At 37.7% G+C, this 25,290-nt stretch overlaps 1 protein-coding gene across 2 annotated transcripts in view; it reads left to right on the forward strand.

The window, feature by feature from the left end:
• Unc5c (unc-5 netrin receptor C) overlaps window positions 1-25,290 on the forward strand; it is a 369,278-nt gene that overhangs the window by 273,315 nt on the left and 70,673 nt on the right. For both annotated transcript variants that reach the window (XM_037207138.1, XM_037207139.1), the window contains exons 5-7: window positions 15,249-15,429; window positions 19,412-19,579; window positions 21,948-22,112. In XM_037207138.1, coding sequence (XP_037063033.1) covers window positions 15,249-15,429; window positions 19,412-19,579; window positions 21,948-22,112 — 514 coding nt within the window. The remainder of the gene's footprint in view (window positions 1-15,248; window positions 15,430-19,411; window positions 19,580-21,947; window positions 22,113-25,290) is intronic.

The following is a 25,290-nucleotide window of genomic DNA, read 5'->3' on the forward strand; positions in this document are numbered from 1 at the left end:
CACATCAGGTTTCTCCCTATCCCCACAATGTCTCCCTCTATCAAGATATATCCCTCATTGCTCTCCCACTCTGCCCTTGTTCCAGCTCAACCATCCCATTCCCCCATGCTCCTATCCCCCATCCCCTACCCTCCATTGCTCCCCCTAACACCCAGTTTACTCAAGAGATCTCTTCTATTTCTCCTTCTCAGGGTATTCCATGTATCCCTCTTAAGGTCCTCCTTGTTACCTAGTGTCTCTGAAGCTGTGGGTTGTAGGCTGGTTATCTTTTGCTTTACTTCTAGTATCTACTTAGGAGTAAGTAAACACCATGTTTGTGATTCTGAATCTGGGTTACCTCACACAGGAGGATATTTTCTAGTTCCATTCATTTGCCTGCAAATTTCATCATGTCATTGTTTTTTACTGCTGTGTAGTACTCTGTTGTGTATAGGTACCACGTTTTCCTTATCCATTCTTCAGTTGAAGAGCATCTAGATTGTTTCCAGGTTCTGGCTATTACAAATAATGCTACTATGAACATAGTTAAGCAAGTGTCATTTGTGGTATGATTGAACATTTCCTTGGATATATGCCCAAGAGTGGTATTATTTGGGTCTTGAGGTAGATTGAGTCCCAATTTTCTGAGAAACTGTCATACTGATTTCCAAAGTGGTTGTACTAGTTTGCACTCTCACCAACAGTAGATGAGTGTTCCCTTTACTCCACATCCTCTCCAATATAAGCTGTCATCAGTGTTTTTGATCTTAGCCATTCTGACAGGTGTAAGATGGTATCTTACAGTCGTTTTGATTTGCATTTCCCTGATGACTAAGGCTGTTGAGCAGTTCCTTAAATGTCTTTAGGCCATTTGAGATTTTTCTGTTGAGAATTCTGTTTAGATCTGTAGCCCATTTTTTATTAAGATTTTTTTCATTCATGAAGGATCCTCCTCTTCCCTCCTCCCCCACCAGCTGCCTCCCAACCCACCTCCTACTCCCCCTCCCCGCAAGAAGGCAAGGCCTCCCATGGGGAGGCACATCCAGTAGAGGCAAATCCAAGCCCTTCCCCCTACCTCAAGGCTGCAGGAGGTGGACCTATCATAGGTAGTGGACTCCAAAAAGCCTCCTCCTGCACCAGGGATGGATTCTGACTCTACCACCAGGGGGCCCCCAAGCAGATCAAGATACACAATTTTCTTGCCATGCAGAGGGCCTAGTTCAGTCCCATGCAGGCTCCACAGCCATTGATCCAATTTTCTTAAGTTTCCACTAGTTTGGTTTGGTCATCTCTGCAGGTTTCCCCATCATGATCCTGATGCACTTGCTCATAGAATCCTTCTTCTTTCTCTCCAACTGGACTCCTGGAGCTCTGCCTCATGTTTGGCTATGGATCTCTGCATCTGCCTACATCAGTCATTGGAGAAAAGCTCTGTGATGACAGAGTGTTCACTGATCTGATCACTGGGGCAAGCCAGTTCAGTTCAGGCACCCTCTCCACTATTTATAGTAATGCAATCTGGGGTCATCCTTGGGGATTCCTGGCAACTTCCCTAGCAACAGGTTTCTCTCTGTCCCTGTGATATCTCCCTCCATCATGGTATCTCTCTCCAGAGAAGCTAGCTAACAAGAAAGACCCAAAGAGGGACACATGGATCGCCCTGGGAAGGAGAAATAGATGAAATCTCCATGAGTAAACTGGGAGGTGAGGGGTGGGCAATTGAGGATAGGGGATGTGGGATGAGAACATAAAGGAATGGGATGGTCAAGCTGGAACAGGGATGGAGTGGGAAAGCAATGAGAGAGATACAATGATGTAGCCCATTTTTTTTAATTGGATTGATATTTTGGTGTCTAGTTTCTTGAGTTCTTTATGTACTTTGGAGATCAGCCCTTTGTGAGATGTGGTGTTGGTGAAGATCTTTTCCCATTCTGTAGGCTCTCATTTTGTCTTATCTACTGTGTCCTTTGCCTTACAGAAGCTTCTCAGTTTCAGGAGGTCCCATTTATTGATTGTTGCTCTCAGTGTCTGTGCTACTGGTGTTATATTTAAGAAGTGATCTCCTGTACCAATATGCTCAAGGCTACTTCTTACTTCCTCTTCTATCATATTTAGTGCAACTGGATTTATATTAAGGTCTTTGATGCACTTGGACTTGAGTTTTGTGCATGGCAATAGATATTGATCTATTTGCAATCTTCTACATGTTCACATCCAGTTGTGTCAGCACCATTTGTTGAAGATGCTTTCTTTTCTCCATTACACAGTCTTGATTTCTTTGTAAAAATCAGATGTTCATGGGTATAAGGATTCATGTCAGGGTCTTCAATTCAATTCCATTGGTCCACATGTCAGTCTTTATGCCAATACCAATCTGTTTTTATTACTATAGCTCTATAGTAGAGCTTCAGGTCAGGGATAGTGATGCCTCCAGAGGTTGCTTTATTGTACATGACTGTTTTGGCTATCCTGGGTTTTTTGTTTTTCCATATGAAGTTAAGCATTGTTCTTTAGAGATCTGTGAAAATTTGTGTTAGGATTTTGATGCTGATTGCATTGAATCTATAGAATACTTTTGGTAGAGAGCCATGGCCAAGCACCAGGCCAAGCTCCAGAAGTCCAGTAGAAGAGAGGGATGAGGAATTCTCTGAGCAAGGGGTATCAAGACCATGATGGGGAAACTTACAGATACAACCAAACCAAGCTAGTGGGAGCTCATGAACTTTGGATCCACATCTGTGGAGCCTGCATGGGAAAGGACTGGGTTCTCTGCAGGGTCAAGACAGCTATGTAACTTGGTCTGCTTGAGAAGCCCCTGAGAGTGAGAATAGGATCTATCCCTGGTGCATGAACTGGCTTTTTGGAGCACATTGTCTATGGTGGGACACCTTGCACAGCCTTGATGCAGTGGGAGAGGCTTGGACCTACCTCAGTTGAATGTGCTGGGTTTTGATGACTCCCCATGGGAGGCCAAACCTGTTCAGAGGAGGGGATTGGGATGGGCTGGGGGAAGCAGAAGGAGGGATGAGTAGGGGGATCTATATGTGGAATGAATAAAAAATTTCTTTATAAAAAAAAAAGAAATCCTTTCATTATCTTTTGATGTGGTCACAGAATATCCTAACATAAAGCTTGTTGATTTATTCAGGATTCAAAGTTTATATTTCTTAGTAAGTATGGTTTATATAATTATATATTCAAAATTTAACAATATTCCACTATGCATATTTATCATCTAAAGATCTCATTGGGTACAATCCTAAAGTTTGTATTATTGAGGTTTCCAATATAGTATCCCAATTGTTTTGTGAGAAACAAATTAATTTGGTCAGAAAATATAATTGCAATATTCATACGTAATTCTTCCATTACAATGATGCTTTGAATTAAAAACAACAGCTCAGAAAAGGCATATAGAAAAATAGTTATGGTTGCTTACACTGGTACTCAGTATTCGTCTTATATGAATCATGCTGGCATAGTCCCCTTTTGCTCAGGGGCCTGAGAAGAAGGAAGAACTAAGGAAGAGGCTTTACTGGTTTAATCTAATTTTTTTTTTGCTAAACCCCCAAATATCTGAGTTTGACTCTTCCATAATAAAACATGAACATAGTTATATTTGTAGCAGAAGTTTTAACATAAAATCATGAAGCAGTACTAGAAATAATGTTTGAATGACTATCTTATTTAAATAACTTCCAAATTTATACCCACTTAGCTATAAGAACAATATTAGCTAGAAGTTTGAGGTCAGTAGTAGTTAGTATAACTATTGTGGTATTTGGTTAGGAAAATGAGGGGTGAATGAAAGTGGGTAAATGAGTTTCCAATCACAATTTATCCCATATGAAATTATGAGCTCTAAATAGAAAAGCTATTGGGAACCATATAGATTTTTTCTGTCTTTGTCCATGGTATAGCTAAAAAAAATATAAAGTATTTAGGGAGAAGGTAATAGGCAGTGTTTAAAATGTGAGGGTTGTGAAATGTCAGAGCGGTCTCTCAGAACTTATGGAAGCCTGTGCAGTGGTTTACTGCAAAACCTTGCTTCCTCTAACAATACAGCCAGTAGTACTGACTTTTATGAAACACCAGTAACTATGAAACCATAAAACCATGTATCAAAGAACCATAAATGTATGTTTCTTAAATCAAACCACACAACTTGAGTTGGCAGTTTTATACACCTTTTCTAGGAACACAATGGGGATAGTATGCTTCAATCCTGGATCTCATAATCAAGTTGGGAATCACTCATCTTCATTACTAAAATCATATTAGTTTGGAGAATCCCATGGGCAGTCAATTGAACTGTGTGATGAGAGTATCAGGGGAATTCTTAAGCATAGGATCCTCCTACAGCAAGACCTGGGAACCTACCCTTATACGCAAAGATTGGAATTGCAACATCTCTTCTGGACAAATACAAAAAAAATTGTGGCTGTGAACAATGGACATGGCCATCATCAGGAGAGTTTTCTAATGGAAGATTTTTAAGTTACATATATTTATTTTATTTGGAGCATAGGTAAGACACAGTTTGTGGGTTGAGATCTGAGGACAATTCTCAGTCCTCAATCTTCTTTTTTCAACATGTGGATCCCAGGGATCAAACTCAAGTCATCGAGTGTGAAGGAAAACACCCTTACCTACTAAGCCATCTCACTGGCCTCCAATGTGAGGATTTAGAATCTAATATTCTTGAATTTCCTTACAGTGATAAAGTAAAAGCCATATTCTTCCCAAGTGTTTACTTTTATGATTATATTAGAAATTTAAAGATACATACTCTTTAACAGAGACACTTAAAAAAACTATTTTGACAGTAGCCTCTGAGTTGAGTTTAGCACCAGGGGAAAAGCCATTAAGTCTATTGACTAGCTCCTGATTCCACATACTTCCACTCTGCTATCTCATTAAATCCTTCTGCAACCTCTAGCTTCACCTTGTAGAGGTAAAGACTGCAGTCAAGTCTATTTGAGTCTTACATCTTCCCCATCATAGGAAAATAGTTTCATTGACTGTACATTCTTCAAATTTAGTTCCTTAAAGTGATACAAATTGTGTGTGGCCTTGATTGATTTTCATAAGCAAATCAGATAATATCTAGACAAAAGCATCTCTTAGGAGAATTCAACACTTTTGAAGTGTTGAATTGTGTCACTGGGTTTTTTAAAGTATAGTGAGGGCATTTTATGGCATTGTATATAGTTACTATCTGCACATACTTTGTTAAATAAGGAACATCTTAGAATGTAGAAGAGGAATTAAACTCAACTTGAAAGACTACTCCTGACTCCATTATTTTAAAATAAACAGGAAGATATCAAGTTTAAAAAGAGATCAATGTGAAAAGAGATTATTATTGATCCTGCATTTGTTATGCTTTTCATATTTGTTGAACATCTAGATGGAATTATCTAAAATTGGAAATACAGATAGAACTTAAGGAAACCTGAGACTGGTGTTGATGGTTTGAAAGTTATCAGCCATAAGTGAAGGAAGGATATGTCCATCCAATGCACAGAAGCCTTCAGGTTTCAAACAGAGTTGCAGTGGGGCTTCTCTGCAGAGATTGGAAAATTTTAATGCCTGGGTCCTTCTTAAATCAGTAAAATCACAGCCTTTCCAATGGGCCCTAGGCATAGAGACGCTGTAAAGGACTCTTGGACAATTCTGGAGCACTAAGTTAAGGGCTACTGATGTAAATGAGAAACGGAATATAATAGGCCACTGAGAAGTTTGCATAGCAGCATGTAGAACATAGAAGATAGTGTTTTCCAAGACACATCCAGAGCAGCTACTTGCCATAGCAAGGTCAGTAAGAGAAGTTTCCTTTGCATTTGAAAATTAGACAGGATGACTGGTTTTCCTTGAAAGTAAAATTTGAGTAGAATGATGGGCATTACTCCAGAGAGTTGCTGTCTGAAGACTGAGTGAGCAAGTGACTAGATGGGGACAAACAACATTGTAACTTTTACAAGCTCAAAAGGCCTACACATGTCTGTTGAAAAGGAGAAACACATCAGATTCAGTGGGGAGCTACAAAAATATTGAGTACCTTGTTGGTGACCAAGGGGCTCAGAAGGTCTAAGTAGCAAAATAATATGAATCACCAGTGGCTGCAGTTTCTGAGGGTAAAATCTTAGCAACCTAGAATTGCAGATGGCTTTTGGAGTGGTACATAAACTTTCAGGTTATATCTTCTGGATAAATGTTCTCTCTTGCCTATTTGCTGATGCTTTCAGCTAGAATTGTATGAGCGTAATTTTATTTGCTGTTCTTTGATTGAATGTTGAAACAGGATTCACAATGTCAGATTTTTCTTTGCAGAGCTATATCATGTTCTCACTCAGCATACTTGCTGCAGAGCAAGAATATCACAAACCACAGGATGTCTAGATTTAACATTATGAATTTCAGTTCCTGTGTGTGTGCAAAGAGATAGTTTCGTTAGGATAGATTATAATGGATTGCCACTTGATTTAAAAAAAAAAATGTACCCATTGAAAATATTTTTAAACATCTTTCATTTTGAAGTGACTAGAAGGAAATCTCATCCCTGAAGGCTTAGTTAAAGTGATAGAGATCATGAGATATGTGCCATACATTGGAGATGGGGTAAGGAGAGTGATGTCATAGAGAACAAGTGTTGAGGGGTAACTTGAAATATATATATGAGGAATGACTAATATGTATGTTTATCAATATATATGAGTATATATATTTATCATATTTCTTGTGTCTATTACCAAAGTAGAAATTAACATCAGATTTAATATTGATAAAATATCCTTTACTACAAATACATTCTACATATGCTTTTAGAAATTGATTCAATGATAACATCTCCTAATAGGATTAGAAAGCATTTATTCAAGTTAATTAAAAGTTGTATTTTAATATCTGACAAACAGCTATTTGTCTATTCAGTGCTTACTTGCATAGTGCTAGATTATCATTTAAGAGTGAATGGAGGTGACTTAAAAGGAGATAAATCTCACTGAAGGATAAAAGAACTCAGACGTTGACATATTTCAAGCAATTTTAGATTAATACAATATATTTCATTTTTGAGTTCTTTACATTTGTCTCACTCTCACCTCCTTTAGTATATTCTTAATTGAATATTAATAGTAATTTTAAACTATTGATTGTATGTTAGGCATAGAACATTTGATCCCAAAATCCTTATAAAATGTGGCCTAGAATTATTCTCATCTTATAAATGAGCAGCACAAGTTGTATAGTTGGGAAGCCAAGCCAAAGTAGATACATATAACCTAAAATGTCCAAGCTCAACTTTGAACTTGGGCAGTCAATTCATTCCTTGTCTTTGAAACGTTAGGAACTGCCTTTGAAGGGAAGATTCTCAACTATACACAGTGGGATGACTCAAATCAAACGTAACAGCAGAATATACAAACGCAACATTCTGATATTGCTTCCTAGCTATTCTTTTCACATTTAATAAAACCCCATATTTTTAAACACTTGGGAAAATGACATCAAATATGTCTCTCAATGACAGCAAAGGCTACAGTTGCTGAACCTGAGAACAAAAGCTGAACGATGCAGGGCATCACCACAGCCGTGTCAAGTCATGGTTTGTGGCAGAAACCTTTTATCGCTTTCTGAACTTCAACCTATTTTTCTGTCTTCTTGAGTGTTTTATACACAGCTAAAGATAACTACTAACTCAGAAAGAGTTCCCTGTTGTATAAATCCATTTGCCAAGTGGGAGAGGTGGAAGATAAAAGAGAAAAATGTGGGACTAACTGAAATATGAAGAGAATTAGAGGCCAGAGCAGGTTTTGACACTTGACTAACCAAGATTGCATTGTGAAGAAATATCATTGGAACAATTTAATTTATTACTATTCAACATGCTAAAAACATAACACAATGAAAGCTGCTGGTTTTTTAAAAATAATTTTATATATAATATATCCGAGGAATTACTTCAAAATGGGGGAGAAATTTTCTCTGGCACTGCTAATTCTGGAGCTAGCACATGAAACATATTTTTTTTTAAAATTAGATGTTACAGCTCTTGCATATTGAATTCTCTTGCTGACTCAGATAGTCTTTTACATGATAAATAGAATTTCATGTATTTTTCTCTTCTATACATTTAAGTTTTTATAATATCTATAACATTTGTCTAAGCCAAAAATAATAATTAAATGTTATTTCAGCCCACTTGCACAGTAAATATCCTTTTAAATCAATACCTTCCATTTTTTTAATGTTAAGGTAAAGCTGACCCAAGAAAAAGTCATCAGGATTTACGTGTTTTAAAACTCACTGTTTACAAAAAAGCAATACAATTTTGAAAACTAAACTGTTGCCAGCACCATGCCCTCCTGCATGGATTTTTCATGAGATTGGGCCAACCACAACTCATTATGTTAGCCCTCAGATTGTTTCTGTCTTCTATAACACAGTTCTGCACACAGATGCCCAAACCAGAAACTGCAGAGTCTGTTTCATACTCTTCTTTCCACATACCATCATCTAAGTTCTGCATCCTATACCCAAGCATGTGCCCTTCCTTAAATATCCCCATCACCAAAAGCAACTAAAGTGTCCACTGCACACTTCAAGGGCCCTTCTCCATATTTTTCAGCTTTGGGCTCCCTTCATTTTAACACATATCCTGTTGCAATCATGCATATACCACCTCTCTTCTGTAGAGAACTCTATCAGCAGGCTCTCAACGATCTGATCTCCAGCACTTGACACATTGCCTACACACAGTCTATAATCAGGGTTTGCAAATGGGGTGAAACCACAGATTAATATTTTTTTTCCTTTTTGAAACAGAGTTTTGTATGTGTCTTGGGGCCTAAAACTTATCATGTAGCCTGGGATGACTTTGAACATCTGTTCCACCAGCTGAGAACCTTCTCTTGCAGTTACCCACTACCACACTTAGTTTGTGTAGGCTGGGGAACAAAGCTAGGGCTTAGTACATGCTAGCTACACATACTACCAACTCAAATACATACCTAGACTGCATTTTGTTTGTTTGCTTGTTGTTTTTTTAATTTTTCCATGTTAGAGAGTGAATCCTGGTTCTCAATCATTCTACACAAGCACTCTACCACTAAGGCACAGACCCAACTTCTTAGGAAGCTACAGGCCCAACTTCTTAGAAAGCTATTTTGCAACAGTTCTGTTTCTAGATAAGTTTATAGAAGTTACTCAACCACCTCCTTTATTTAATCCACAGGAGTTATACAGGTTTATTTATACTGTGCAGACATCCCATCTTTGAAGAAAGACACACTGACTGCAGGACAGATAGATATGGGTTCAGATGGCAACAGGGTCCTGGGAGTCTCCCAGAGTAACTGGAGCTCATCTTCCATCTCATGTGTCTCTGCTAAGGCCACATAGAGGTGTGGCAGCTATCCTCAAGGGTGCTGGGGATTTTTTTTTTTTTTTTTTTTTTTTTTTTTTTTATAAGAGAGGGTTTCTCTGTGTAGCTTTGCGCCTTTCCTGGAACTCGCTTTGTAGACCAGGTTGCCCTTGAACTCACAGAGATCTCCCTGCCTGTGCCTCCTGTGTGCTGGGATTAAAGATGTGTGCCACCAACACCCAGCTGGTGCTGGGGATTTGAATTCACAGTCCCCAGCAGAAAAATAGCCATTGCTAAATCTACTTAACTAAAATCATGTTTAAAAGGCTGGTCCCCACTAAAAGTATGTAGTCTTAATTCTGACAGTCAACCACTTATGGAACCTAAAAGTGTGTATAATAGATTTTACTGCACAATGTGTCCTGTTTTCGTTAATTTGTAAGGAAATCCTGGCTAAGCATTGACTATAGGCCAGTTCAAAGCATAAGAAACAGCAGTGATACAAAGAAAAGGGAGAAAAAAAAAGATCTTGGCATTGTAGCCCATGCCATATATTATAGCACTTAAAATACACATGCAAGAGGATCCTGTATTCCAGGCCAGCTTGGGCTACATAGCAACCAAAAACCAGATCAAAAATCCATGCATCTTAATTTCTAGAGAAACAGAATTAGTAAAATTTTAGTAAATTAGATGAAAAAAAAAATGAAAGAAGGTGAGAGTTTGAGGGTGTAGGCATGAATGGGGGCTGAAGGTTCAAAGGCTGACCAGGAGATGAAATGCTGAAAATGTGATGCCTGAACAAGGATATAAGCAGGGTGAGGACAAGAGAGCATAAAGCCATCTCAGTGGAGGTTGATTCACACAGATGCAGCAGCACCAGCAGATTCAGCGTTTTCCCACCAAGGGCACACTGGTTTGTATGGAGTCTTCTGCAGCAGAGCCTACATACTTAACAGATAATGCCATGAGAAGAGTGAGAGTCAAGCTCTGAAAGGCCAGGGTTTTCTTGCATCATGGGACTCCATGCTAATTCATTGTAAAGATTTGGAGTTGACACTGAATTAACTAAGGAGTCACTGGAGGTCTGGAAATATGTAGCATATTTTGGGAGATTTCTACATCTCCCAAAATATTGAGGAACAGAAGGAAACAGAGAAGGCAAGATGAAAGATTCTTCTTGCAACCCAAAAGAAAAATGGTGACTTTTACTTGGAAGGACCAAGTCACCATTTATTGGATCCACCATAGTAGTGGATGAGAAGGAGTAAGAATATTGCTGTACTACTCAATAATGAATGGTTGGAGGGAGAAAGAATGAAATAGACACCCAAGGAGTATCTTCAATGAGCTGCAGGCTGAGCAGGGCTTTGTCTGGGATAACGGAGACAATGGGAAGAGAAGGTTGCAAAAGTCTGTTCAGAAGAACACTATCAGACTACTGAATGCATTGCAGGACAGCAGATATGAGAGCCCAAAGATCATGGGTGGAATCTAGAGTGGAAATAAGTACAAGAGTCATCTGCAGAAGGCAGAATGAGCTTACCAAGGAAGTGAATCTGAGTATAGAAGAGAGACAAAGAAGAGAGCAAGACTATTAAGGTGGTACAAATTTGATCAAGAAAGGTGACGCAGATGAGTGAGCTGGGACAGATCCTGGAATGTGCTGTGTCCAGAGAAAACAAGTAAGAAGGAGAGAGGAACTAACAGTGTTACACGCTGCTGCTGAGCAAGTGTGATGGGTCCTAAGCACTACCCACATAGTGTCACAGTCACACACAACTGAGGGCAGCCTCAACGAATGTGAACATGGAGGAGGATTATGATGGGTTCAGTAAAAATGAAGAAGGCAGGGAGTGATAGGAAGTGTAAGTCAGTCTTCCGGGAATTCTTAGAAGACCCACAGAAGAGTGTGAACCTGAATAGAAGTGGTAATAGGAGGGCAAGGTTTTGCTTGGAATTTTTAAAAATAACAGTATATTTGTCTGTTTATGGAAATTATTCTAGAGAGAGAAATATTTGAATGATTTAAGACAAAGAGAGTTTCTAGGATTTACCCTTGAATAAGAGAGTGATAAAGAAATAGAAAGCACCAATCAAGGTTGCCTTATAGGAACCCAGAGAGCTCCCTCAGATAGTGAGCCATAGGAGTAGATAGGCAGCCTGGGAACTTAGAGGCACTCTCCTGATTGCCTGTTGTCTCTGTGATGTTAGATGATATAAGGACAGACAAGGAAGCAGTGTTTAAGGATGAAGGGCAAAGCAAGAAGCAGTTGTCTAAGACAGTGGAGCCAAGAGATAAAACTACATTATGACATGGCCAAACAAAAGCTCCTTATTCTGCTTCCATGAATTTGTCATGAGCCCATTCACAATGGCTCTGGGCATCTATGTTCTGCTTCCAGACACAGAGCTGTATAGGGCATGCAGGTACCTGAAGTTAAAGAGTGAAGTTGGGAGCATGATGCAAGATTTGTGCATCAAGGTAGATGCCAGGTCACGTTTAAGAACGACGGACAAGATGATACAGAAGAGTGAGAGATAAAATTGGAAGAGGACTGTTGAGTAATGGCTCCTAGAGAAAAGAAGCATGGAAGACAGAAAGTGGCAAAAGGAGAGGGTAAGTGGACATTGTACCCACAGCTAGGTGACTCATAGTGATATGGACAAAAGTCGCACTAATGCTTCCAAAATGTACACAAAGGTGCCCTGGAGCTCATGTGTGGATGCCTGACTTGGATCAGTATGTCTGGGTGGGCAGAGCATGAGATTGTGCAATCCATCTTGTTTCTAGGGTGGTATTAGCACTGTCAGTCTAGAGATCTCATTTTGAAAGTCAGTAATCTAACAGTAACTTATAACCCTTGAGAGAGATTTAAAAACACTGAGGGTAGAACTCTTTAGACTGAGAATCGTTTTTTTCTTTTTTAGCAGGGGGGAGGAGATTTATTTTCTGTGTCAAATTTAGAACTGATATATTAGAAACATTCTCCAAGTTACCCTACTGTGAAGCCAATGTTGAAAACCTCTACAAAGGATGTTTGACCTAAGAGGACAGGGATTGTTATAGGTAGATACAGTACTAGGGTGGGGAGGAGGGGAAGAAATCAGATGTGTCATCTTTATGGTTATTAATATAATTAGAAGTTGTGCTGGATAAAATGACAATAGCCTAGATACATGAAGATACGTACAGAAGTAATGTAGGTATCAGGTGATACCTCATGACCTGAGATTAAAAGCAAGAGAGATGAGAGAGAATGATCTGGAATACCAGTGTAAAATAAAGGCACTTACCCCAAAACAGGCTCGGGGGTTTGTTGCACTTAGGAAACCAAATACCTTCCACTTAGAAAGACGGCAGAGGAAACACTGGCATCAAAAGGCATGAAGTTTAGATGAGGAACAGAAAAAGTCGACATTCTAAGAAGATGGCTTTCTGAAGGATTCTGTTGCTGGTTCCACAGCAGGAGAACCCTGGCCTGCTTACACAGGAGGGTCTGATCTTAGAGCAGAGGGTGGAACACATCAGGGCACAGGAATGCAAGGCTGTGTGAGTCTTTACCAGAGCTCCCTCTTCCTCTCTCTGTTGTTTCCTAATACTACAACCCATCATTTCTTACAAGGCTGGTATATAGGCCAACACGGAAAACTGCTCAAAGCAGAACTGCTGTGATCAACACAGCCAGTAGGTAAGAAAGGCAGTGCCCTTCCTCAAGTACCTGAGACACTTCAACACAGGGGCTTCTCAGGTCCTAGATGTCCCACCATGGAGACATTGGAAGAACATGTGGCTGTATGTATGAAAATAAATAATGCACCAAAAACTCAGGCCAGACTCTCAAAATCTTTTGTCATCTGTATAAATGGACTTCTTTCTTCCATGTAATAAACTCTTTAAATAAACTAGAAGTTAGCAATACACCCTGGGCTCTTTTTATGTCAACTGTGATTAGGATAGTATCACTGTTGTTAAACAGATGATCAGTCTACATAGAGAACCCAGAAGCAAGCCATGGGCCTAAGGGATGAATGTAATCATTCTTTAAGGAGGTGCTCCAAGAAAAATGAGCAGGGAAAACATGAGCAAAAAGGAAATGATAGACAAGAAGACTGAAAACTCAAATATAATCTCAGGAGAACGGTTCCTGATCCCAAGGGGAACCTCGGACAACTGTACCACAGAACTGACTTAGCTGGTGCTTATGAGTCTGCGTAGCACAGAACCGTGACAGACAGGAACATTGTGGGGGAAATGTAAACTCATAGACACATCCAAGGAAAAGAGAATCCCCGTGTCTGAGGGATATCATTCGAGGAGGGAGAGCAACATGGACTCAAGACAAGGCTTATTCTGAGTACAAAATCAGCAATCACATCTTCAGTGAGCAAGAAAGTTTTCTTTATGATAGGACAGATACTCAAGGTCAAAACTAGACTGAGAAATAATCGAGTCAACTATCAGTATTGTCAAGTAGATATCTACAGTATGCTTTGAGACCTTAAATATACACACATGTAAATATATTACAGGTAGTCACTGGCATCGTGTGTGGTCTGCATCTGGCAACAAAATTCATATTTGAAAGTCCAGTTTTAAACGTTCCCATTCTCTTTCTCCCTACCATTAGTGCAAATATCACTGCTTTCAAATTTCCATGATTACAAATAGTGGCTCTCGTCTGTACCCCCATCCACTTCTGTTTCTCAGGAGTATGGTTGGTTTTTGTTTTTCCCTCTTAATGCTGGCTTCTTGTCTGTGGATTAGAGAAGTGTAACTAGCAGTCCCTTGCCTTTACAGAAGTAACTTAGAACTGTGCTGTGTCGAGTTCACTGACAGATTTAGAGATTAATTTCTAGACTTCTTACAGTGCTGAAGAAGCTCTTTAAGATTTTGAAAATTGCAACGATATTGACTCCCTCCCACTAAAGGTTACCTGTGTCCACATCCTCTGTAATGCAAGAGGAAAGTTTAACTGTGGTAAATATCAATGCTGTTTTCCTTTATGGAAAAATTGGTTCACAAGGAAACAAATCTTGCCAGGATAAAAAACAGTTTACCCTCCAGAAGGACAGTTTGTATGAGAATATTTCTCTTTTTTTTACTCAGAAAGGAGAGTGCAACTGTTGTTGAACCAATAGTATTTACATAGCAAAACAATGGCTTGAAAGTGTTGAATAGTCATGTGTCAGGTCAGATTCTCCAAAAGCAACCTAGGAGCCAACGATTTGAATACTAAAGTATTTATTCAAAAAGAGATTTGAGTGCAGTTTACAAGCTATTTGGATTGTGTTGGGGGTTGGTAGGGAAACTTTCCTACCCCCTCAAATATTTTGGCTTATATGCATCTCCAAATATGTGTTTGGCTACATTTTAAAGTCTGTGCATTTTCAGGGAAATTTAATCCATATGTTGCAGAGAGGCTACAGGTAAATCATCCAAATGTTGCTTTATTAGTGCTCCATGATGTCTGAAATGCCTTTTGAGCTTTTTTATAGTCTTATATTCTTTTCTGTAAAGCAGCAGGTAAGTTGCCAAGAGTAAACAAATCAAATAGCAAAAGGTTTAGGTTAGGTTTGAAATGCTTTGCCTGTTATTTTTGATTGGGTTCTGTACTTGGCAGTGCTCATTCTCCATTCCTGCCTGCAGGGCAAAGTGAAAACAATTTGAGCACTGTATTTCCCAACTGGTTCATTGACATTTGAGAATAATGTAGTGCAGACAGAATCAGCATGTTTGGCAGGTGAGTGATACCTAATATGACCTCGGAAAGTTACTTTCCTCTCCTTGGTAGAGGTTCATAGCATGAAAAGATGTTATACATACTACAAAACCCAGGTCAGGACAAGCAGCCATGCAGGGGTCCAGACTGGGGATTTATCAAATTTTCTTGTATATATTTAGGTGGAGTGGCTAAAGAATGAAGACATAATTGATCCTATTGAAGATCGAAATTTTTATATTACTATTGATCACAACCTGATCATCAAGCAGGCCCGGCTCTCAGACACAGCAAATTATACCTGTGTTGCCAAAAACATTGTTGCCAAGAGAAAAAGCACCACGGCCACTGTCATCGTGTATGGTAAGTGAGAGCCCAGGGTTTCAGTTCAGCATGTGTCAAGCCATTCTTTCTTATTAATAGTATTATTTCATTTTAGAATGTCCAACTACCAATAATCTCTTTTAGATTCCCACTGCTACTGTTCCTTCTAAGCTCGTGCATGGTCATAAGGTTTACTTACTTCCAGGAGGCTCATAACAGTGGTAAATCTTATCACCTGATAAGCCTTAGTAACCTACTCAAGAGTCCGCTGCTTCTTGGACATCTCACTTCTCAAGGAGGATGAGTACCAACAAGACCTGACTAAGTTTGGGACAGGACAAAGCTCAAGACAGACCAATGGTTTTTCCTTTAAATCTAGGCTCGGATCCACAATTACAAAAACACAGGAAAGATGAAACAAACATATTCTGCAAGCACACTCAGTCCCCTCCACCCCCCAACTTGCTTTCTTGCCTCCACCCAAGGACTATGGGGCCATAAGAAAGACAACTGTGATCAAGGGACTGCCACTCCCATAGCATGGAAGACTTTCCATTCTCTGGCCCCCTCTCACCTTGCTCCTCTTAATCTATTGATTCTCTTCAAGTGTCAAACAATTCTACACCCCATTTTGGTGTGGCATCAATGCTATTACCTCCCTATGCAGCTGGCACTCCATTATTCCCTAGCTATTTCACAAGATGAGTCATTCCACAGCTAAACTTTCAGCTATTCCATACACTAAGAGATTACACTATACATTTACATAATTCTAAAACATTAGGTCTTTGTTATATTGACATATTATCACAGAAAAAAAAATAAACACCAAGTCTTTGAGAGGACATTTCCTCTTGAACAAAAATCCAAGCTTTACTTCTGCACAGAAAATAGTGAAGCTACCCCTCCCTAGTTCTGTGGTCAGCCTTATGCCTGGATTCTGATAGCCTATGAAGGGTGTACTGTCACTGGGCATATCCTGACAATTACTTCAAAGTCCTAAAGGAGATAAGATTAAGATAACGTACAGTATCAAAGAATATTCCATTCCAGCTTTTTTGCCATTTTCTTAAGTTGAAAGCAGTTTAATAATAGCAAGTCAGAAGAGATCACCCCAAATTTCCTTTTTACCTTAGATACAAGAGAAGCTCCCAGGAAAATTACTTTCCATACACGAAAAAGAAAAATATTTCTTGTCATTGAGGACAGAAAGTTGAAAGCAGGAGAGTTCCATGCAGCTCTTATTCAGTAAATCTTAGTAACCTTTTCAAAACTTACCACTCTTGGGTCCACTTCCATACATACATACATGTTAATTCTTGTGGCCTGTGTGGCTTTTTATTTCTTTTTGATGTGCCCATGATGCATAAACATAGGTTGAATCCCTTTGTGTGTTTTTTTACCTGTTGATTCATCTTACATCAGTTTAATTCTCATATCAAACTAAAAAGAAACCTATAGAGTATATATATATATATATACTCTATATATAGAGAGAGGGTGGGGGTAGAGACAGGGAGAGAAAGAGACAGAGAGATTAATTTGTTCCCTCTCTGACAGTACCATTGTGTGGTTGTATCACTGACAAAATGAGGAGACACAAAAACAGAAATCATCAGGATGTTCCAGAGGCTGCACAGAGATACTTTGAAAGTGCCATTTTAATTACAGAACAGAAGCATTCCAATTTTTTTAATCCTCTGATTACTCTGGAGTTTAATTTCCTAGTCCAGATAATGGCTATGTTGAATTGTAAGCAATTGTATTCCTTAAATCACACAAAATTGTTTTGTACTTTTATCTTAGTTTAAACTGCCTGAAACACTTGATTAACAACATTTAAAATGCAAAGAAGCGATGGGGCCCAATCATAGTATGTGCCAATCACAAATAACTAATGAAGGCACACTATAAATAGATGCATTCTATAGGTATTTATATAGATACAAATCTTTTTCTAGAGATAGCATGATTTCAATACATGCAAATGTAATGACAACATTGTTATGAGGAAGGATCATACATAAATAGCTTAAGAATTTTTAGACAAGGGACAGGACCAAAGTTGAAATCACTAGGCCTTGATCAGCAACTATCTAGCTTTATAACCTGTAATTTTACAGTCCTTTTCTATTTCTCTGTAAATTGAGGGATGTGTCCAGTATCTGCAAAAAAAAAAAAGTCTAAAAGTTTCTGATTTTTAGAAAAGACATTAGAATGTCAATAGACTGGAAATTGTACATGTAACTCAGAATCTCAGCTTCCCATGTTAGTAAACAACATACATGACAACATTGTAACATTTGAGATTTTAGAACTCTTAGCAGGGAACTCCATTTGGGAGCTCTAGTTGAAACCCTACCTGTCAATCATCTGCTCATGCTTTTCATGGCATGATGAGTTTGGGCTCATAAGTCGACAGAAACATTTCATCATTTCATATTCTGAATCTGTTTTATATCTGCTTTTTCATTACTCTCACTTTTGGCTTATAAATATATATTCATCAGAGAAAATTTAAAAACAGAGGTTAAAGAAGTTGTCTTTGATCCTATCATCTACAGACAGTATTTTTGAAATCAATATGATACCACTGGTATTTTGTATGTATAGGTAGTACATTAAGATAATAACTACGTGTTACTTTTATTTAATGTGCAATGTTAAACATCTATGTTTCATTACATAACCTCCTCTTTTATCATTTCCCCCTGGAGCTAAGGACCAAACCCAGGGCCTTATGCTTGCTAGGCAAGCACTCTACCACTGAGCTAAATCCCCAACCCCCTCTTTTATCATTTTAATGGCATAATTGTACAACTTAACATTTTCCTATATTTAACATCATAAGTGCTTCTAATTATTTATCACTATGTTTAACAATCTTTTATGAAGATACCTTTGTTCATGTCTGAAATGCAGTCATGTTTATTTCCTGATTAACAGATTTCTTAGAAAATGTAATTTGGGGCAAATAATTAGCATTGCATGTGTAAAATCTGTATTGATTCAGTAACTAACCTTCCTTCTTTACCTCAAGGAAACTTGTCCCATAGTGTTCTAACTAGCAGCAGACATTTCATGTTTAAAATTACTTCATTAAAAATTATATAAGCGCTGGGTGGCAGTGACATTCGTGAGGCAGAACCAGGCAGATCTCTGTGAGTTCAACACCAGCCTGGTCTACAGAGCAAGATCCAGGACAGGCACCAAAACTACACAAAGAAACCCTGTCTCGAAAAACCAAATATATATATGCACAAATTATTGAACTACTTTTTTAAAAAATCATAATATTTTCTAGAGGGCAGATGTCCAGAAATGAATAGTGTGAGTCATGTGGAATTCTTGTTTTGTAATCACATACAATTGACCCCTCCATCACATACCATAATTAGCCTTTCTGCATAAGATGAGTATCTATTTCAAATGTACCAACCAATTGCCAGCTCAATCAGATGACCAATTTATTTAAAACAAGGATACTGGAAGATATAATTCTGTTATTTGGTTCATATAGGTTTGCAGGTTTGTGAAACTGGATAAAATTCCTTGAAAAGCTGTGAAGTTGAAAAATGCTGAAGAAAAATACTTAAACATTTGTTTTTTTTTTTTTTTTTAAATAGTCAAAGTGATTTTATTTAGTTCCTAGGCTTAGGTTCACAGCCTCGGCATCCAGATGTAAACATTTATGCGAGATAAGGTGTCAAAAGTAATTTTGGGAGTTTAACTAGGTAAAGGGATATATTTTTTCTTAAGAATGTTAGCCAAGGAAAAGAGAAAATAGTCTTATTTATTTTTATAAGTGAGTAACTCATGGAAAATAATTTTATATATCTCTATTTAGATTTTTCAGCTATACAACAAAACTCTGAAATGATATCCATGGCCTCCTCAAGCATTGAAATCTTGTTCTTTATATGGCTACATGGGAAATGATTCTAGTCTTTATGCTGTGTGTGGCTTGTGTATTGTACATTCCAATGTGTTTAATCTACCATTTGTGGTTTGTCTCATTCAGTTAATGGTGGTTGGTCCACTTGGACAGAGTGGTCTGTGTGTAACAGCCGCTGTGGACGAGGATATCAGAAACGTACGAGAACCTGTACCAATCCAGCCCCACTCAATGGTGGGGCCTTCTGTGAGGGGCAGAGTGTGCAGAAAATAGCATGCACTACATTGTGCCCAGGTAAATACATATCGTCTCCTTCCAAATATTTGCTACCATTCTAAAAATGTATACTAAAACTATATACCTAATTTTGACTTAAATGTGTGATAAACATGATTTAAATCCATTCTATGTTCAGTATCTACCTTACCAAGTTAAACCTTCCTCCAATAGAGACCTTAACTTTACCACCTAAATATGCAAAGTGCTATAAGAGAACAAACAACCATGAATATATTCTTATGCTTTTCAGAGAAACTGCCAGAGGCAAAATTGCACTACTATAATTCAAATGATTTGAACAACATTGAAAACCACATAACATTAGAAATAACAACCCTTGATCTTCAGAAAATCATGAAAATTAATAGGAACTGAAATTTAGAAAATGTTTTATCCTGAAATAGTTGATATGTAGTGTCAGTTTCTGGACAGGGGCAAATAAAACATTTGGAATGAATTGAAAGAAAGGCTAAGCTTTGTGACACATAAGGTAATGGATTTGGAAAATACAACATAGCCAGCTCTTTATTTTCTGTACATCTTGGTCATCTGTCTTATGAATTATTTGCAGTGGTTTTTATACCAAGATTGCATCCCTCTCCCACATGGCATCATCTTGTAGTATTTTATGTTTCTACCAGCTCTTGACTCCAGGTAAATTTGAGTTAATAGTTAACCAAATCCAAACAAAATCCCAAATGCATTAAAATGTCTACTCATATAATATGTCCAGAAGTTATGATAAAATTGCTTTGAAATAATCCATAAATTCACTGTACTCAATGGTTAGGGATTCTATTATCAATTTCAGTGTTTGAATACACAGACTTAGCTCTTTTTACTTTGCCCAATTTTCTTTACTGCTCATCCTTTCATAAAGCATTTTTCAGAAGTGAGCACAGAGAAAAATGTAATCCATGGGTTACATTTTCAAGTATTGATTCCTAGTATTAAAATGGGTTCCTGTACTGAACCTTTCAGGGCTCTCATTTATCGAACACATTTTGACTTATAGGTAAGTGTAGAAGTTCAGATTTTACCATACACTGTCCCTTATTTCACCTAGGTTATGACTTACATAATCCAGAGTCCATTGATCAATTTGAGTCAAAAGAACAATATGGTTGTACACACACACACAGTACATACATGCATACCACATACACAAACACACACATAAATTTGTGCTAGTGCTTTAAGTAACAGGCACATATTGTTGAGCTACAGTGAAGCAAATGTCACTGCTCTGGGTAATTGCGAGTTGAAGTATGGACATCTCCTGTATTATGGAAATAGTAATGTGTTCCTTAATTCTGTACATTAGTGTGTTTATATCCTAGTACATATTATGGGTAGTACATTTTCTCAGTAATAAGACAGATTTGTCAAACACTGTAATCTACTAAAATTTATATTGTTTTTCCAGTATTCTGATTTGAGAGGTATAAAGGTTAAATAAATGATGTTTGGCATTGTTTTATGTAGAATTATAGGTAATCATAAATATTTATGTATTTCAGGGGGAAATCAAACACTTCTTTTTTTTTTGCCCCGCCCTATCAAACACTTCTTAAAGTTGGTTTAACATTTTAATCCTACTTCTTTAGTATACTTAAAAGGATATGTTTTGAAGTATGACAGTTTATTCTTCAAATTGACATCAAATGGTATATTCTCAAGATAGAGATATCTCAGCTCATTATCACTGAACTTACTTGCAAGTAATCCACCCAAGTTAGAATCGAATTGGATCAATTTTGAATTGTATGTCACTGCCAAAATTAGCGATTTACTTAAATATAATTTCAGCATGAATAGAAATGTGCAGAGCATCAAATAATGGAGAGAAATCATAAAATAAGCTATAAATAATATTGTCTTTACAGGAAGGCATGGCAAAGGTTTCAGCCAAATCAAGTGGCCTGGATGACAAAAAGAATATAGAAGTCAAGAGAGGGGGAGGGGAGAAAACAGGGAGAAGAGAATGGATGGGTTCTTTCACCACTACACATCCTTACATATTTGATTTCACAGTTTACATGACACTATAAAGGAAGGAATTTTAGATCAAAAAGCAAGCCTTCTGATCTTCAATACAATATCCAGAAGCCTCACCTTTAATGAATAAATAGGAAGTGTGATGACTTGCTTACATAGCTCCTGATGTGTCCCAGTAAGCCTTCCTTGACCCATCAGAAGGAACAGAATGCACAGAACTCCCACAAGTAGAGCATAACTCATTCACCAGAGGCTTAAGTGAATTCCAGGCTTCTCACTAGGTTATCTTCTGCCATTCTTATTGCTATGTTGAAATTGAGCTGTGCTTCTTTTCCCGTTTAAGTATCTGCTTGTTCTGACCTCATGCTGGCTTTTCTCATGGCAGTGGATGGCAGGTGGACATCATGGAGCAAGTGGTCAACCTGTGGGACTGAATGCACCCATTGGCGCAGGAGAGAGTGTACGGCTCCAGCACCCAAGAATGGGGGCAAAGACTGTGATGGCCTGGTCCTGCAGTCCAAGAACTGCACTGATGGGCTATGCATGCAGGGTAAGTCAAACTGAGGAAATGCAGACACCGAGAGGTCTGAGACCAAGACATTTGGATATCTTGAAGGAATATTAGTAATTGAGGATACTGAACAGCAATTAAAATGTAATGATGCAGCTCTATCCCAGCTTTCTTTCAAAATTGGGAAAAGCTAATCTCTCAGGAACCAGAATGAATATTGATTGTCAGGTTAACAAATGTTACACATAGTATTGCTTTCACTCAAGCAAAAACAAACAAACAAAACAACAACAAAAAATTCAGCCATTTTCATGAAGAGGCTGTCATTCTTTCCAGAGAACTGTTAACTCAGTTGTACTACCTTGCACATGAGGGTACCTAAAACTCCTCATAGAATCAAAACATGTCTTCCAAAAAGTGAGCTATTTATTTGTAATTCATGCCTGGCACTGAAACAACATCCTTGAAATATAAAATATACAAGGACAAAATATTTCTGCAGGTAGTTTTATGAATGTACAATAAATCTTTAGTTAAGAACATCTCTCAACCTCTTGAAAGTGCTAGGTTTGCATTAGAAATTACATCATGGGAATAATTTAGCTTATTCTAAGAGAACATTATTGGTAAAAACAATTTTTAATGTGCACAGAAGTTGGCTCAGAAGTGATATGGTAGATGCAATGAGCTATATTATGTTTTCATGCCTTATGCATAGAATTTTGTCAGTGAAATGATAGCTTGCATTTAATACTTGCAAACTCCTAATCATTTGTTGAAGAGCTTTGGGATGTCCATTATTTATTATCTCTTTTCCTGACAATGAAATAAAGCATATAGAATTCTTCAGGCAAATGGATTAAACAATGTACCATGGTGAATCTGAACTAATGGTGGACAAATGTTGACATTCCTCATGCATGCTGCATATACAATGAGAGTGATTTATTCATAGAGGAGAATTTGTGTTTGTTGTTTAAGAACAAGGACTTTGTTTTCACCACACAAATGCAACTTTGTTTACTTTTCAGATTCTATATACACAAGGACCTTTAAAAAGAAAACTCACTTTAAGTACAAATACATAATAATGTTGTTCACACTGAATGAAAATCCAGGAGCCCCTCTCAGTTGTGTTCCACAAACATTGCCGTATTCCTAAGCTTCTGATGATTAGAGGTAGCTACCATGTACCTCACTGTTCATTCTAGAAATGTAAATAATAAAGAGAAGACAGCTGTTTATTAATTGTCTTTTTAGAGATACAGGTTTCATCCCCAGGCACAAGTTTTAATGGAGGACAAAAAATAAAAACATAGAATATGCCACTTTATTATTATTTCATATTCTTTTTTAGTATGAAACTAACTGATTGATGTAATTGGTAAGTACAAATATTTAGATTGGGGTGTTGTTTTTCTTTAATACTTTCATCCTCTCTCAATATAATAACTCAGCATTGATAGATAAAATACCTCCTGCTTCTACTACATGTATTTAAATTCTGAGCAAGATGGTTTATAATGACTATAGTGCTACATGCTACATTTCCTCTACAAAATACTTTCTAAACTATGACATTTGTCAAACACAAGAGATTCACACTAAGACCTCATGACTATCAGTTCCTCAGTATCTAGCTCATTTCTCATAACCATAATGGAATTTTCCCTCATGAATGAATATTTACCAACAATAATGGCTGGCAGTGTGCTTATAATTAGGAAAGATAATTTGGGGCACAGGTGGTGATTTTGGTTTGTTTACTTATGCGTTTTCTTGCTTTAAAAAAATCAAGTCCCTTATGGGACAAAAACACTTTGGAGTTTGGATGGAAGTCACTCAGGTAAAAAGCCATCTTTTCCTGCTGCTGTGATTTCTTATGCTAGCAGTTCCTACTCAGTCAATAAACTTTCTCATCTGTCCTCCTAGATCTACTCTAGCCCAGCAGAGAATTGTCGTCTCTACCACTATTGATTTCCTGGGTGATAAAACAATGGCAGAGAGATTGCTTCGCTGTATAATTACAGTGTTTTACAGCGCACACTTACAGCCTCTGTTTCCCACTAAGCTTGAAATTTCTGGAGAAATATTGCTGCCAAAGTTTTACAAAGAAATAATATTACCTTTGGTTGGAAAACAAAAGTCTTTTTTAACAACAAAAGTACAAAGCTTGGAAGAGAGACAATGTCCATGTTAAGAGAAAAGAATGGACTGGGACAGAAAGCCACAGAGTAGCAATTGCCTATGAGGAATTTGACATCTAATATTCATTTGCTTTGGGGTAACTCATGTATCTTGAATGAATTTAGCAATACAATCATATTACCTAAAAACAAAGCCAGGCTACTCAATGTCAGACCAAGTATAAAATGAAATAATTAATTCTACTCAAATTATATGTAATTAACTCTGTTATGAATATTGGTGCACTGCTGGGTAAAAGAAGCTCTAAGTTCCTGATACATCTGAGTAGGATTCAAGAGTTCCCTAGATACCATAGTACATTACTTTTCAATAAGCTAAATAGGTATTTAAGATCTATGAAAGGTGAAATTAATAGAAAATGCTGTTGTCAATATTTAGTCATTATTTTTCTCAAAACAACCAAATTATGACACATTTATTTCTTTACCACCTAACAATAGAAGCACCTTTGATTCAAAACATATAGACATATTAGGCAAAATGTTACATACTTGAATACCACTATACACACAAGGAGAGAAAGAGAGAACAGGAAGAAGAGAGGAAAATCTACCAGTACCAGGAAGGTACTTGTTGCTGGAGGGCTTCTCTCCAGGTTCCACCAAGGCCCGCAGTCCCACAATCCACGTATAAAATAATCACTCAGACGCTTATATTACATTTAAACTGTATGGCCGTGGCAGGTTTCTTGCTAACTGTTCTTATATCTTAAATTAACCCAATTCTATAAATCTATACATTGCCATGTCGCTTGTGGCTTACCAGTGTCTTTACATGCTGCTTGTCCTGGCGGTGGCTGGCAGTGTCTCCCCCTCCTTCTTCCTGTTCCCTCAATTTTCCTCTCTCCTTGTCCCACCTATACTTCCTGGCCAGTGTTTTATTTGTAAAGAGTGATATCCACACCACTTCCCCTTTTCTTCTTTTTTTTAAAAAGGAAGGTTTTAACTTTAACATAGTAAAATTACATATAACAAAACAATTATCGAGCAAGAATTACAGTTAGAATATT

Source organism: Peromyscus leucopus, chromosome 6 (genome assembly GCF_004664715.2).
Source record: "Peromyscus leucopus breed LL Stock chromosome 6, UCI_PerLeu_2.1, whole genome shotgun sequence".
Classification (NCBI taxonomy): domain Eukaryota; kingdom Metazoa; phylum Chordata; class Mammalia; order Rodentia; family Cricetidae; genus Peromyscus; species Peromyscus leucopus.